This window comes from Centropristis striata, chromosome 3 (genome assembly GCF_030273125.1).
Source record: "Centropristis striata isolate RG_2023a ecotype Rhode Island chromosome 3, C.striata_1.0, whole genome shotgun sequence".
Lineage (NCBI taxonomy): Eukaryota > Metazoa > Chordata > Actinopteri > Perciformes > Serranidae > Centropristis > Centropristis striata.
Genome location: NC_081519.1, coordinates 7819269 through 7834590, shown reverse-complemented (window position 1 = coordinate 7834590; position 15322 = coordinate 7819269). Strand labels below are relative to the sequence as shown.

General features: G+C 38.3%; 2 protein-coding genes across 2 annotated transcripts in view; one reads left to right on the top strand and one right to left on the bottom strand.

Moving 5' to 3' along the window:
• The window catches only part of eps8l3a (EPS8-like 3a), a 188079-nt gene that overhangs the window by 136175 nt on the left and 36582 nt on the right, over positions 1 to 15322 (top strand). The window lies entirely within an intron of this gene.
• strip1 (striatin interacting protein 1) lies at positions 3082 to 14836 on the bottom strand. The gene is made up of 20 exons (XM_059328627.1): positions 14703 to 14836; positions 13318 to 13387; positions 13134 to 13208; positions 12907 to 13041; positions 12656 to 12776; positions 12254 to 12429; positions 12030 to 12157; positions 11755 to 11937; positions 10566 to 10786; positions 10403 to 10468; positions 10251 to 10314; positions 9906 to 9977; positions 9260 to 9334; positions 8217 to 8314; positions 7709 to 7835; positions 6529 to 6629; positions 6346 to 6412; positions 6163 to 6267; positions 5866 to 6070; positions 3082 to 4363 (listed from the first exon to the last, which is right to left on the bottom strand). Exons 1-20 carry the CDS (start codon positions 14811 to 14813, stop codon positions 4116 to 4118), a joined length of 2448 nt encoding a protein of 815 aa, XP_059184610.1. The 5' UTR covers positions 14814 to 14836; the 3' UTR covers positions 3082 to 4115.

The following is a 15322-nucleotide window of genomic DNA, read 5'->3' as shown; positions in this document are numbered from 1 at the left end:
TTTTTTTTTGAAAAATCAAGACTTAATGGCATAGCTGTCAGTGCTGAAAGTTTAAATCAAAATTAGAATCCATTCATGACCTTAAAAATAACTCGAATTGAATCATGGGTTTGGATAAGCAGGGAGGAGTACTGAAGCTAAGCAATGTACAGGTACATCTCAATACACTGGAATATGATGGAAAAGTCCATTTCCAGTAGTTCAAGTCAAATAGCAAGTATTGAGTGCATATATATGGACATACTTTCAGTGGCCAACATTTCCATATTAAACATACTTTTTAAAATTGGTCTTTTGTAATATTCACATTTTTGAGACACTGAATTTTAGGTCTCTATTGAATGTAAGCCATAATCATTATAATTAGAATAAATTAAATTAATTAAGACATGAAATGTTTTGTTCTGTGAGTAATTGATCTATATAATGTGTTATTTCCACTTTTTGAATTGAATTACTGGCATAAATAAACTTTTCTAGGATATTCTAATTTATTGAGATGCAACTGTACTGCTGTGGACAGGAGCATCAGCAAAACATACACTCACTGGCCACTTAACTAGGTACACCTGTGCAACTTTTCCTCAACGCAAATATCTAATCAGTCAATCACATGGAAGCAACTCAAAGCATTTAGTCATGGAGAGATGGTGAAGACGAGCTGCTGAAGTTCAAAGCGAGCATCAGAATGAGGAAGAAAGGTGATCTACCAACCATCTCTAGGGTTTACAGAGAATGGTGCGAAAGAGAAAATATGCATTGAGCAGCAGTTCTCTGAGCCAAAATGCCTTGTTGATGCCAGAGGTCAGAGGAGAATGAACAGATGATAAAAAGGCAACAGTAACTCAAATAACCACTCGTTACAACCAAGGTATGCAGAAGACCATCTCTGAAGGTGTTGTAGAAAATCTTTAAAGAAAACACTTGACGAACAAATAGATTCGAATCACAGCCTTGTGCGGGATTTATTTAGCAGACATCAGACATAAAATCGGATGATACAACGCATCCAATGGTCAGAACAACTCTGGCAGACAACGCCTCTGTCCACCTAATTTCACTTCAGTTTGTTCGTCATTGTTTCTTTGTAACTAAGGTTTTAATGTCCTGTACTTTCCTGTTATGACAATCATTTGATATGTGAGTACACTTGGGAGATTATGTTCTTATTCTAATGTTATCATATCAACCAGAGCATCCGCTCAGGATGCGCTATGCTGACTTTCGTCCAAGAAGTTTTCCTTTCCCATGAATTTGATATTTCACCTGTGTACTTAGGTAACATTTCAATGTGGATTCATCTATGGATTTATCCTACAAAGGCACAACATGTCCAACCTTGAAGCAGATGAGCTACTCTGCCCTACAAAGCAAAAAGGTAGTAACTACGCAGAGTGCAGAACTGAGAAAAATTACTTTAAAGTTATCCTGTAAGCTACCCTAAGTAGTTGCAGGTAGATTATTGGACATGTGGCTGTTTTGTTACTTTATATTAGCTTATTTTTTGTGCATGTCAATGCTCATATTTAATTGTATATTTTACCCCTATTTTGCAGTTACTGTATTCTTGCTTTGTATTACTTACCAAAAACCTGACACCATACCAAGGAAAAAGGCAGTAGATTCTCCGAAAACTATTTTGCCACAACTTGGGCTCTGGGTGTGTTAGATACACTGTATTTGAAATAATTGGAACAATTTGTTTTCCTGAACATGGATATACCAAACCCAAACTAATTTGACCATTTTAGGTCAATATTTTCCACCCGGAAGCTGTTCTGGTGCTGAAACGGCTGCTTTAAGTCTCACATTGCTAAGCTGTACTTCACTAGGGCTTTTTGCAGTTACTGTACAAACGACTACCATTTTTCTCCAAAACGACACACATTTGATATAAGATGTTTTGTCACATAACAAAGGATGCCTTGAATATCATGAAAATGATAATAACTCTTGTTTTACCAAAAATGCAGTTACTGCCTTTTTGCTTTGTAGGGTAGTACTGCAGCAGAAGACAACACCGCCACTTTATTATGTACAATGTTGTGTAGAATTTTAGTGGCCCAAGCCTGGGCCAGATGAAGGCACTGGACCACTAATACAGCAAGATATGCACCAATTCTTTCCCCTTAAGACTTGATACAAAATACAAGCATAAAAGTACTCAGGAGATGACCAGAGTTTGATGCAGTAGAGTTTATTCTCACACAGGAGACAATAAACCAGAGTCAATCATCCGGACCAAGATTGACTGAAGAATTCTCGGTTGGGCTACACCTTATATACCATACAGACTTCTACACAATTCCTCATTGGTGGGCTACTTGTTGCTCACCTTTCCAAAAAATAACAACTCATACGCCATTGTTTCAATGGTGTCATTCTCCTTCCTCCATTGGCCATTCAGTTGCCTAGCTACCAGCTTTACTTACATCATTACACTCTTAGCTTGAAACCCCACTGAACTCTCGAACCCTTCACCAAGTGACACCAATATTCTGGTGGGGCCTGCATGGTTTGTTTTTTGGGTTTTTTTTTTAAGGATCATTACTCAGTTCTTATTTGGGGAAAACATCAGAGAATCCTTACTCCAGTCTCATTAAAGAATCACTAAACCATCCTTAGCCTTATCTAACCTCCTAGCAGCCAAGGCTGCCCATGGCCCTGGCTGTAACTGTGTGATTAATTACACATAGAGGCTTAGTCTGTAGTGGGCCCCATCCCAAGCTGTAACTGTGATTTATTACATGTGGTTATTAAACAAAAACATTAACACACACTGCTCTTGTTTCTCTTCCACAACACACTTCATGTAATAAAATGGCCAGCGAGTGTATTTTAGCCACCTAAAAGAAAAAGGTAATACACAGAATATGTATAAGCACATCATTCAACCAGACGTTTAAAATATGAACTACAAACCTTTAAAGGCCTGAAGATCATTTATCAGTTTTTCAGTCTTTGACGTTCATGTTGATGATTACAGCCCACAGCCTCATTTTAAGAAACTGGAAGTACTCTTTTTTTCTTGTCTGTATCTCTACTACAACCATCAAATAAAAGCAATAATGTCAAAAATGCCACATGAATGACAGTATAATTTTATTACAGTATTTGAGTCCATGTAAAACAAAGACAAAGCCATGATAAATAAGTTTCACCATTTACATTTAATATCATTTTCTTAACCTTTATAATAAAACAAACGAACAAAGACAAAAAATGTTGAAAAGTAGAAAAAGACAAAAGGAAACTGGTTCTGTAACTGGAAATTTAACTGTTCAGATTAGAGCAGCTGTCTGATGAGTGAAGCTCAGAAATCACAATGATCTCAAACCACAAACTCAAATGTTTCTGTTCTATCTGACAAAGTTAAATTATGTCAACATGTGCAACCAGTTTTCAACAAAGCAAATACTATTGAGTTATTTTAGGTTAAAAAAGAAAAAAACAAGGCTGTATTGTCCGGATGCCTCCATGGTCCCAGAGTAAAGGTGTGTAGGCAGCACTCAGGTGAGACACGCAGAATAATGCAAATAAAATTCAAATTGTTTGAAAATGCAACTAAACAACAAAGGGTAAGTCAGGTGAACAGTTTGTCCTGTTTGGGTGTTAACTGTTAAAAAGTAATATGTTTTTATTTGTACATAGAAATTAAGACTAAAATCCCCCAACCCCTGGTCCTTCCATCTCTCTGAAGATAAACAGGGAATGTTATATTTATTAAAATCTTAAATGTGCTCCCTCAACAAAGCGCACATAAAATTTATTCCAAATAAATCTCTTTAAAATTAAGAACAAACTGTCATGTAGTGTGTAAAGGTGGGGGGTTGGGTTATCGTCCACAAGGGAAGCAGGACTGAATTAATCTCCAGCAGGTATTAAAAACATTGGGTGGCATTAGTGTGGGGAGAAGACTCAATAGTTCATCATGTTAAGAATTTATCTGGAGATCTGATGATTGGAAGTCGACACCGGGGCGACTTTAGAGAATGAAATCCATCCGTCACCTTCAGTCTGAGCAGAGCATGAAACATAATGCTGAGAGCACTGTTGGTGGTTTGTCTGAACTCCTGATTGGAACTTTTTTTATTTAAATAAAGAGTTGTTGATTCTCACTGTAGCAGTTCTTCCCAGGAAATGGGTTTGGAGAAGACCTCCCGCTCCAGCCAGAGGTCATAGTTCATCTGGAAGTCCTCGGGGAGGTCCACCCGCTGTCCCAGGACGCTTTGCAGGCAGTTGTCCACGGGCAGGAAGTCTGGGTTGGTGTGGCTTTTGTCGTAGCGGCGACTGTTGAATCGTTCGATGTTGGCCCGCAGAGCACACTCCTCAGCCTGGAAGTCCCAGGGACGAGCATCCAGATCTGCTCCGAAAAACAAACAACAGCAGGTTATTATTAAATTTAGTGCTCTTTAATCTGCGAAACACAACTCAGTGAGTGTCTCATCCAGGGACACGATATGACACAATCCAAGATTTGAGACTTTTTAAAACTGTTTTAAAGCCACTTGTAATTCAATTTAAGGTAATTTTTCAATGACCAAATGAAAGGGGAAAAAATGAACTGACATCAATTAGAGTTGGGGACAATTTTGCCCAGATGTTTAATATACCATAAAATAATACTTTTTTGTTATATACGTGGCAATGCCTGCATTCGTTGGTGAGTTCAGAAAAACTTGTTGCATCAAATACACCGAGCCTCATATGCATTGCTTTACTTCTTTCAGCCATGCCAAGAAACCTTGGCTTATATAGCCAATTTTCAAATAATAATAACTAGAAAATTTCCTCTGGGGAAATTCTGAAAGGGGCACGAGGGCTACTGCCAGTGTGTGTGTGTGTGTGTGTGCGTGTGTGTAACTGTAATCACATAAAGTTACCTGTGTCTGTGTGTAGCATGTGTATCTGGAGGAGTGTGCGCGCTTACATCTGTGTGTGTGTGTGTGTGTGTGTGTGGTTCTCTCTTTCTGTGAGAGATGCATCAAAGGATCAAAGGGTTTGGGGTTGACCAATCAGAGCAGAGCAATCAACGGAAATTAACAGCAAGTTACGTGTGTGTGTGTGTGTGTGTGTGTGTGTGTGTGTGTGTGTGTGTGTGTGTGTGTGTGTGTGTGTGTGTGTGAAGCATGTGTATCTGGAGGAGTGTGTGCGCTTACTAATACCTATCATTGAGCCGACTTCACTGTGAGCTACATATGTTTTTTGTGAAGAAAAATAAAGAAATAGCTTTGAAAGAGCGATCTGAAAACTGTTAAATATGCTTTTCTACAGAAATCTTCCTGCGTTTTTAATATGGGAGCCAATAAGGCTGTTGGTGCATGTTGGTGGCGCATCTGTGCGTCGTACGCCCAAACTATAACTCTGACAGCTTTACCATAGGATTGTGAGTGAGAAGACTAATTTTCCTACGTTTCTATGTACAAATTATTTCTGTAGAGTGGAATTTGCGGCCTGGAGCGCAGTTTTCAAATGTATTTTTTGACAGTTTTTTCTCTCCCTCTACACTCTGGCGATGATGTCACACACTGTGACACAAACATTCCATGCGATACACACCCCTTATAATCTCAGAATTTCTCCAAAAATAATCATGGTCATTGAACAGGGATTGATAAAAAACTATATGACCTATCGAAACGTGGATTAATACACCAATACACAAGACTTGTGTCTACTGTTTAAAGTTTAAATGGAGTCTCTAGGTGAAATTATGCCGGAGAAGTAGACGCTTGAAAATCTCCAATTATTGTTCTTTTTCGCTAATTTTTTTTCAGCCATAGTGCACCGGTCCCTACTGTAGAGACCACTACTTTCTCCTCCAGGCTGAAGTTTATTATGTTGGCTGTAAGTGTTTCCACTCACCGTTGCCGTAGGCCCAGTCGTCGTTGAGCCTGTGTCGGACCTTTTGATAGATGGCAGACATGGTCTTCATGTTGCTCTTCCTCCACTGACGTCCCAGGTATTTGGTCTGCACTTTGAGCAGCTTCAGCACGTAGAGCTGCATCATGGCCTGCTTCACCTTCAGCGCCCTCTTCAGGATGGGAGCGGACTTAAACACCACAAGCATCTGGGAGGGAAGAGATGAGCGTTTAGTGAGGTTTTTCATTCCTGGAAACATGATACAATCTGTCATGTTAAATGCTATTTGATGACGCTCACCATTGTTCTGGAGTGCTTCCACTTGGTCAGTTTGTTAAGGATCCTCAGCAGGTTAATACAGGAGAACAGATTCCTCCAGCAAAACTGATTGTTGTCTCCTGCTTCCTATGAAAGACAAATATCCACATTAGGTAAAAAATTACTTTAGTTCTACGTTTGACAACTATAAAACTAAAAACTCACCAAACTCTCTGCGGTTAACTCCGGGAGCTCGTGCACCACACAGTAAGGAAAGTCAAGTACTGAAATGCTATCGGGGAAAGAACATTGAGAGCAGTGAAATAAAGGCAATTCAATTACACTTCTCTGGAGTTTGTTGCAAAAGAGAGTCACAATTTCTGTTATTTAAAGAGGCCCTGGAAGTACCTGTTTTTAGCTGTGATATAAGACATGATGTTCTGGTTGAAGAACTTCAGAATGAGGGGGATGCAGTTGGCAAACACCAGATGTTGAGCCATGTACTCAAACTACGAGAGAACAAGCATACAGAGATATATTCAGTTAAAAGGGATATTTAGAATATGACTAAGAGCTGTTTTAGTCTTTTAAACATTTAAATATCCAAGAGTGTTGCAGGGATGACATATTTTTGGAAGTCAGCATTGCCCTGGCTCCCTCAACAAAGAGCAAGTGGGATATTTTTATTGGCTCTGGAATTACTGCAGAAAATAAGCTCTGTGGCAAACAGAAGTTTATGAACTTACTACTTACTTAGCTAAGATTGTCTTCACAAATAAGGACACTTTTAAGGATTTCTGAAGCAGAAATGCAATCACTAGGAGTTAAAGGCAACCAACTACACCATGGTTGCAGCTGACAATGATAATGTTCCCAAAGCCCTCTGTACTGGTTTCACACTGAAAAATTCAAGGTCTTTTCCAGCACATTCAAGGTACTGTAACCAAAAATGTCTGGACTTTATCATCACATCTTAATTATTACAGTCAATGCAATCGCAAACAATAACATTTTCAGAATTAATTTATACCAACAGCAAAACAGTATATTAGTTTTGATTCTATGTTTTTTGTTGATTATATAATACTTGCTAATTTCCAGAGTAAGGGGTCAACAGAGAACTAATCTCGCTATTAGCTAGCTTTACAAGAGAGATTGTTCAGATGAAACCAATTGTGTTGAAAATCAAGAAGCATTTTTCAAGGAGTATATTTAAATTCAAGCATGCTCCTAAGCTTGAAAACAAAATGCTTAGGTTTGCATTTAATGGTTAGCATTTTCCAAACTTTTAAGACTCTCTACGAACCCTGCCTTTAGTCTTTTTTAGCTACTTGTAGCAACTGCCTTTTTTGTGGCGTTTAAAAACCTCAAGATTCACCAGTGGAGTTTTTTCTGGTGTATATGTAGTAGAATAAAAACGTGGAAATCTCGTGTTAACCTCAGACCTTATTTCAGACATATTCAAAACCCCTCTGACTTCAAGAAAAGGGAAACAAAGTGCAAAAATGCTGACTCATTTCCTGGCTTTAGAACTGACTCTTGCAGCACTCGACTGACTTGTGACATAGCGAGTGTGTGGCATCCGTACCTGGTAGATGTGGTTCAGTTTGAAGTGTTTCAGAAGCAGCAGCAGGATAGCAGAGATGGCTTTCACGATGATCTCTTTGTGTCGATTGACATCAACACCGAGTTTCATGCTTTGCAACACTGTGGTCCTGCAGAGTCAGACACAACACATCAGTCACCGATTTAAAGTTTACCCATGATCCTCAGAGAGAAATCTACAAAGCCTTTTACTTTGATGCTGTTTATTCAGGTCAGACAACTTTAAGATCCAATTGAGAAATGTCCTGACTAACTCACTCCTGCTGCTGTTTGTTAAACGGGAAGGTAAAACATTTTCGCATAAAACTAAAATAATTACCACAGCTCTTTTTCTACAATCATATTTGCACTCCAGAAACATTAACTGTAACCTGCATTCACCAGTGATTCACATGACAAAATGCTAATTGTTACTAAAGTACGGATATTGTTCTTGTTCAGAGCATAATTATGACTGTAGAAAGCCCTTTCAGAGGCGCTGCATCACTTACGGCATCTCCTCTGGCAGCACGTCTGCCAGGATGTTGATGGAGTCCGTCTTGGCTTTGGAGGTGGGAGCAGCTGCGAGCAGGATCTTCAGCAGAGCGATCTGACATTCAGAGAGAAACAATGAAGTCTGTTACAGTCTGACATGGAAGCTTCTGAAGGGTCAGATCAGAGGAACAGTGATGGTCAATTATGTACTGTACTTGTCACAATGAATATGACATATTAGCCCAGAAATAATTGTAATAAACAATACTACTGCTATTTTAAGACCATTTTATGCCACTGATATAATGACATCATAGTATAACAATGTATGTACGTCCTTTCAAGCTTTTATTTCTTAAGAATATTCAGATTTTGGAACTTGAATGTGAAAAAATATTCAGATAAAGTAATAAAATAAATAAAACCACACAAAAAACAATTAATAAAATGAACTCTCTCTTCATAAAATTGCACTTAAAAAAATATTAAGCATTTGGCACAAGGTTCCTCAGTCCTTAGGACCTTTGTTAATCTCAGCATAGTTTATTTTCATAGTTTGTTCATCTTAGGCGCTATGGAAAAAAAAAACGCTCAGCTGGTGCACCCAAGTCTTACCATGGGATGTAAACCCAATACGTCTATATTTTTATTATCATGACATGCCGAGTTTGTTCTATAAAAACAGTGACTTTTAACATAGATAAAGTAATGGTTTCATGTTGGGACTATACATCTAATGCCCAAATTGTCCTATTAACTTAAAGCAACTTCCACTTAAAAACTTAAACTTACAACATTTTGCATTTGAGTTCTGTCAGTTGTGCTGCTTTTATGAAAAATAGGCTGATGATTTCACAATCAAAATCATATTCTACTTGTTCAGCCTTCACAATTCAATATAAAAATGCACAGATTAATTAAACTGTAACGCCTGTGTTACAAAGAGTACCATCAGCGTGTCACCACAGCCAATAGACAGTTTACCTTTCTGTCTTTTTTCTTTTCTACAAGGAACTGAAACAGACTGAAATATGTTAAAATGATCCCAAACAGCACTAACCATGTACTGAGGCAGACTGGGCAGAATTCCCTGATAGAGCAGCTCAGTGGAGGACATCTCCACCTCCTCTTCACCCTGATGACAAAAGACAAAACATACTAAATAACATCATCACAACACTCCAGACAGTTTGATTTTATAAGCACAGAGGCTTAAACATCTGCCATCACTTAGAGTAAAGACTTCTTTTGGGTTTTTTGTCTCTCAGTTCAACCTACATCAAAACCCTATTTCTAGTATAAAGTGTATAATACTTTATAATAGAAATAGAAAGAGTGTAGATTCAGTACACTAAAAACAACATCTGTAACATCATGATATTTTAAACTCGTACTGATGAATTTTAAGTCAGTGCATTGTATCATTTATTTAGAAATACATGGAAAAGGATGCTTAATACTGCATAGTGCCGAGGCGATAGAGACAAAAGAGTAGTGTGCATGTGCAAGTTCAAAACTCCTATAAGAGCATGATGTGGAAAATATAACATTTTATACTCCTTAGTTATGTGGACAAGTTAAGCTTGTGCACCTGGAGGAATAAATTAAGATATCTCTACCGGAAAGACATAATCAGATGTAAGAATAATTCTCTACAGGTTACCAGGTTATATGTGTGATTGATTAACATTTTTGTCATCACTTACCCCAGACAGAGGTGTTTTCTGAAACTCCTCCTCCTTTAAAATTTGTATCTCAGCAATGGAGACGTACTTGTGCTGGAAAAAAAAATGAAAAATTGATTTGTGAAAATCTAGCAGCACTTGGTATTCATCATAGACTGTATATAAAGATTGACAGCCTCCTATTTAGTGAAGCCAAAACATCTCTGACTCTGGCTCCAAATTACATAACCAACACAAGATGGCAGCAGCTGTATCCTGGACATTTTGGCTTCACATTTGTGCAGTGGGAGGAAGTGACAACCATTCTTTATACAGTCTTTGGTATTCACTAGATTTAATGAAATACAGCGAGTCTCAATCCAATACCTGCTTTAACGTCCTTATGCTCTCATGTATTGGCCGGGGCAAGCCGACGACTGTATCTGTATCACTGCAAGACAGGCACAAGAATAACCTCAGCACACACTATATGACTCTCATGTTTCCTTTGATTTAAAGCAAATGAGGAGAAAAATTACCTTCCAAGTGTGTAACCAATAAATTTACTTCTACTTGATTCCAGGAAATTTTCAATGTCTTTTTCCCTGTTGAGCAAAAACAGTAATGTCAAAAGAAAATAGACATTAATCTTATTGAGTTTCTCTCTAGATTGGTTTAGACAAGGAACGAATGAGTACGTACCTCACTTTAGGAGCCCATGGCAGTCCTTTGGGGAAGGACACCCTCTCTGACGGAGGGTGAGGAATAGGTGGAGGCATCACCTCGTCCCTCTCAAGAGGGAAAGTCTCCGGCTCTAAAGAGTTGTCATTGTCGTCGTTGTCGTCCTCATCCTCGCGGGAGTCGTCGGCCTTGTAAGGATCCTTTTCATTGAATGCATCAAGATTGTCCTGTTTGATCAACCCCTGCGTGACAAACAAGGAAACAGTGAAGATGCTGAAGAAACAGGTAGAAAATATAAAAAACTATTCTGTATAATTCAAATGGGTAGAAATTAAAACAAAGAAAAGAAGGATAGACCTTGATGCTCAATAAGAGCACAACATGCATAAACACACACAAAGATATAACAGTAACATCAGGAAAAATGTGCATAATGCACAGATTATTATATGAATGAAAAATCACAACTGAAGACGTCATCTTTGTGTCATGTTGCTACCATGATATATCTTTGAAGCCAACTTCTTTTGTCTTTTCTTTTTTACATTTTGGAAAAGTATTCGTTTCACATTCACAATTTTACAAAGTACCAGTTTTGAAGAAAGTAGATTATATATATGTATAGTGTATATTGAAGAAGGTATATGTGTTATCATCTCCACCTCTTTTGTGTTTTAGCTTCTGATAAGATGTGTGTGTGTGTGTGTGTATATATATATATTTACATATATATATTTATTTATTTTTTTTGCAGAAGGTTTGATAACAGCCAGGCCGGCTCTTCCAGAGACTTTCTTCTATAACATTGGATTTAATTGTTTTCAATATCACATGTGAAGCATTCACCTTAGATCTTTAAAAAAATAATAATAATATCATTAAAGAGCAAGTGGTTAGATGCAATAAAATAACATAAATCAGATTTGTTTGATCAAGTTAGCTAGAGTCAGACCTTAAAGCTTTAATGTACTCGGTTCGCTTTAGTTTGACTGTGTTGTATCAAGGTCGCTGTTTACATGTCAATGAAAGTAGTTTTGTCCTAACTGGGTTAAAAATAATACATTGCAGTCAATGAAATACCACAATTGTGCACCACTGGCAGGCAGGAGTTGATCTACAGTCAAGGTGATAATATGTTTCACTTGTTGCTACCTTTAACCTACAATATGTTTGGTTTAAGAGCAGGAAGTGATGCAGCAATGAAGTGTACCTTGTGTTCGCGGCGGGCCCGTTTCTGCTGCTGCTCTATGAGGTCGGATGCAGACGCGGGAGGAGAGGCGGCCCTCATGCTGCGAATGACCCGAATGCTGTCCTCTGGGAGAGGAGGGAGACCCAGCTCCTCACGTCTATGAATCTTTATGCTTTGGAGCTGCTCAAACCCTCCGAGTGTGAACTGAAACAGGGGAGAGGATTTTAATGTCTCTTAATGCCTGATAAAACCTTTTTGTTGTGAGTTTTGTTGTTGGAGTATTTAATGCATCTCACCAGTATGCTCTTCCACAACAGCAACAACACCTTCTTCATCGGGAAGTGAGGGGCGTGACCGCTGCAGAACTTTGTTACCATACCGAAGAGCATGACGGAGATGGGCTCGTTGTTGAACAGAGGAGATCCTGGATGAGAGAGGTGGAGTGGAAAGAGTTCACTTCATACAATTTGTTTATATATTTGTAACAAAACTGCATTTGACACTGATGAATGAACCTTACCCAGTTCTGCTCTGAAGGTTTCCCTGATGATTTTCCACTCAGGCTTGTCGGCAGGGTCATCCTGTTGTATCGTTTCCACCATCAGATACATTATGTTGAGAAGCACTCTGAGATCTGTGCTGTCAGCAAGAGAGATGGCTGGTTTCCTGACAGCACTACTGCAGGCAGCACTGTTACTGGAAGAGACATGTCTATAAATGTCTTACTCTTTACCAGACAGAACATTTTAAATGTATTAAGTTGTAGCCCTCAATTTTGTTTTTTCTCACTCTGGCCTGGCAACACTAAAGCAGAGTTTCAATCAACAAGCAGTATCACTTTTGATTTGAAGCAGATGTTTTTTTCTTTAGGGTTTTTTTCTTTTACAGAAAAAAAAACAATTTAGCATGGCGGAGAACATACTCAATCTCCATGTTGAGCAGCTCCACCAGAGCAGATAAGGTCCCCACATCCAGCAGCAGAAAGATGTTGTATCTCATCCAGTACTGCACCTCAGCCTCAGAGCTGCACTCTCCAAAGGTTCCTACAAAGACACAAAATATACAGAAAGAAAACCAAAGAAGAAGCCTCCATGATCAATGCCCCTCATGACAAGATGTCACTCTCTACAAAATTGATTTATGTTTAAGCAGTTTTAAGTGATGTGGACTGACCCTGAGCCATGTAAAGAATGGCTCTGGCAACCTTCAGCCTCTTCTCCCGAGCAATCACCTCCAGACCGTCCAACAGGCGCATGGCGTGAGCTCTGTGCTGAGCTGCATCAAGCTCTGTCCACTTCTTATCAGAAACTAAGACACAAAAGAGGTGGAGATGATAACACATATACCTTCTTCAATTTAAATTAAGTGTAAAAAGAGTTAATGGAAGATGAATTACATACCATGTGTCCTGAATTCAACCTCAAAGCACTTCCTATTGAGAGCAAACTCTGGTCCTTCAGTATAACTGTACAGCTCTGAAACACACATAAGAGAATATATAAATAATCTCAACACACTGTGTGTTGCCAGAATGAAGTTCAGTAGAGCCAAAAGGAGACAAGAAATATTAATGTCCACACACACCTGACAGCTCTGCAGCCCACTTGTCTGTATCAGCATATTCAAACTCAAGGTCCGGAGACTCCGACAGCCCCTGTGCACAACACATGACCAGAAATGATTTACTTGACTGACTAAACTGCATTGATTTTATATATATAGCTACCATATAAACCATGCTACAATAGGTATAAATATATTGTCATTATATACAATAACACAAGATTCTAAGTTATACTTTCCAGCAGAATACAGAGAAGTTAATCAAATCCACCAAGATCAGCCGCACCATTAAAAGCTTCTTATTAGTTTAGTGCATAACAACAAAATGTATGGACTTCTATGTTTACTGTGTTACTGTGTTTTCCAAAGTCAAATTCAAGCCCGTGTCAAGCTTTTCAGCACTTGCTATTCAGCAGCTGTAGTTACTTACATATTAAATACAGTGAGCACTATTTAACATATTGATGATGATTTTTTTATCACCTCTTCATCACATTACATTAGGTGTTATTGTGCCATACACAACCAAAATTGTGTTTCATGACAGCTGTTTCCAGAAGTGTGACAAATTGAAACACATGAGTTTCAAGTTTAAATAATTCACCAGGTTGTAAGTAGACTTGGCATCACATTTGATCTAAAGTTGAAGCAGATCCAAGCACTTTTTAAACGTTGAAATTAACACATGACAAAGAACCTGTTGGAACCCTGGTATTTGAAACTGGAGTGTATTGTTCATTGTGGTATTTCTCCACGAAGCAACTCTTTCCAACACTGTAAGACAGTATGTAATTCACAAGAACAGAATCACATTTACAGTTGTTTAAATTGTAATTGCCATGTAGTCCGTTTAATAGATTAAGATTACCAGAGGTCAAAGCATGAACACATGGATTCTGGAAGTGATTTTCTTTCAAATGACTAAAGCAGACACCTCCCACTGTCGCACTGACTCACTTTGCTTTCTTTGTATGCGTGTAAGGGCACCGTGGTATACATGTCACTATACAATGAAACTACATTAACGCAGCAGGTGAATGCTTTTGGAAAAGAAGGCCTGGGCGATTCAGTTTTCAACAGGTCTCCGCTTGACAGACAGTTCAGTCTGGCCTGTGACCGGCTAACATCAGCTAGCTCCTGCTAAGCTACACTGCTGTCCAAAACTACATAAAATAACACTGAACAAGGAAGGAAACACTCCTCATCTTTAGGTACATTAACGTTATCTCAACTATTTCAAAAAGCTCAGCTGCTGGCGTTACCTTTATTGCCAACTTATTTCAGGAACAACAGTGAAGCTAGCTGACAGAGCTAGCTAACGTTATGTGTTACAGCAGCTGCAGGAAAGGCCTCGTCTGTTTATGATTAGAAAACAGCTAAAAATTAATAAACTTCTGTTTACGTACCTCAGAATCTTTTCTTGGGTTGCGGGTGAATTCGCCCCTGGTTTTGTTGGGTAACATAGCTCTCTGTTTATTGTTTACAGGAAGCCCAACACCGTTCCCACCGACGTCCATAATTTTTTGGGCGCAGCGTAATCTCGCGAGATGAGAGTTGATCTGCGAGAGTTGGACTGTTTATTTAATAATAAAAAAAAGACCGGACAATGTACAAATCCAGACAGGGAAAATATAAACAAACAAGGTTGGGATACCAAACAAAAAAAACAATGTTGGAAATTATGCAACATCACAATCATACAAAAAATTAATATATCGGAGGTATTTTATAAACAAACAAAGGAATAGCAAAATAAAAGTCAGATTCATGAAGAGCATTAAAAAAACTAAAAAGATAAAATAAAAATAGCAGATATTTAGATATTGATGAGCAATTTTCTTTTATCTTTACGGTTCAAATTCATCATATACTTCAAGGGGTTGTATTCTATTCTGTCTGAGCCACATTTTACATTCATCAAAATAAATTGCTGAAAAAGTTACCATCTTACATTTATACAAAGAAATCTAACAATAACAGGTTTTAAATCCTGTAATTAAATAAAATAAACTCTTTGATTTTACAC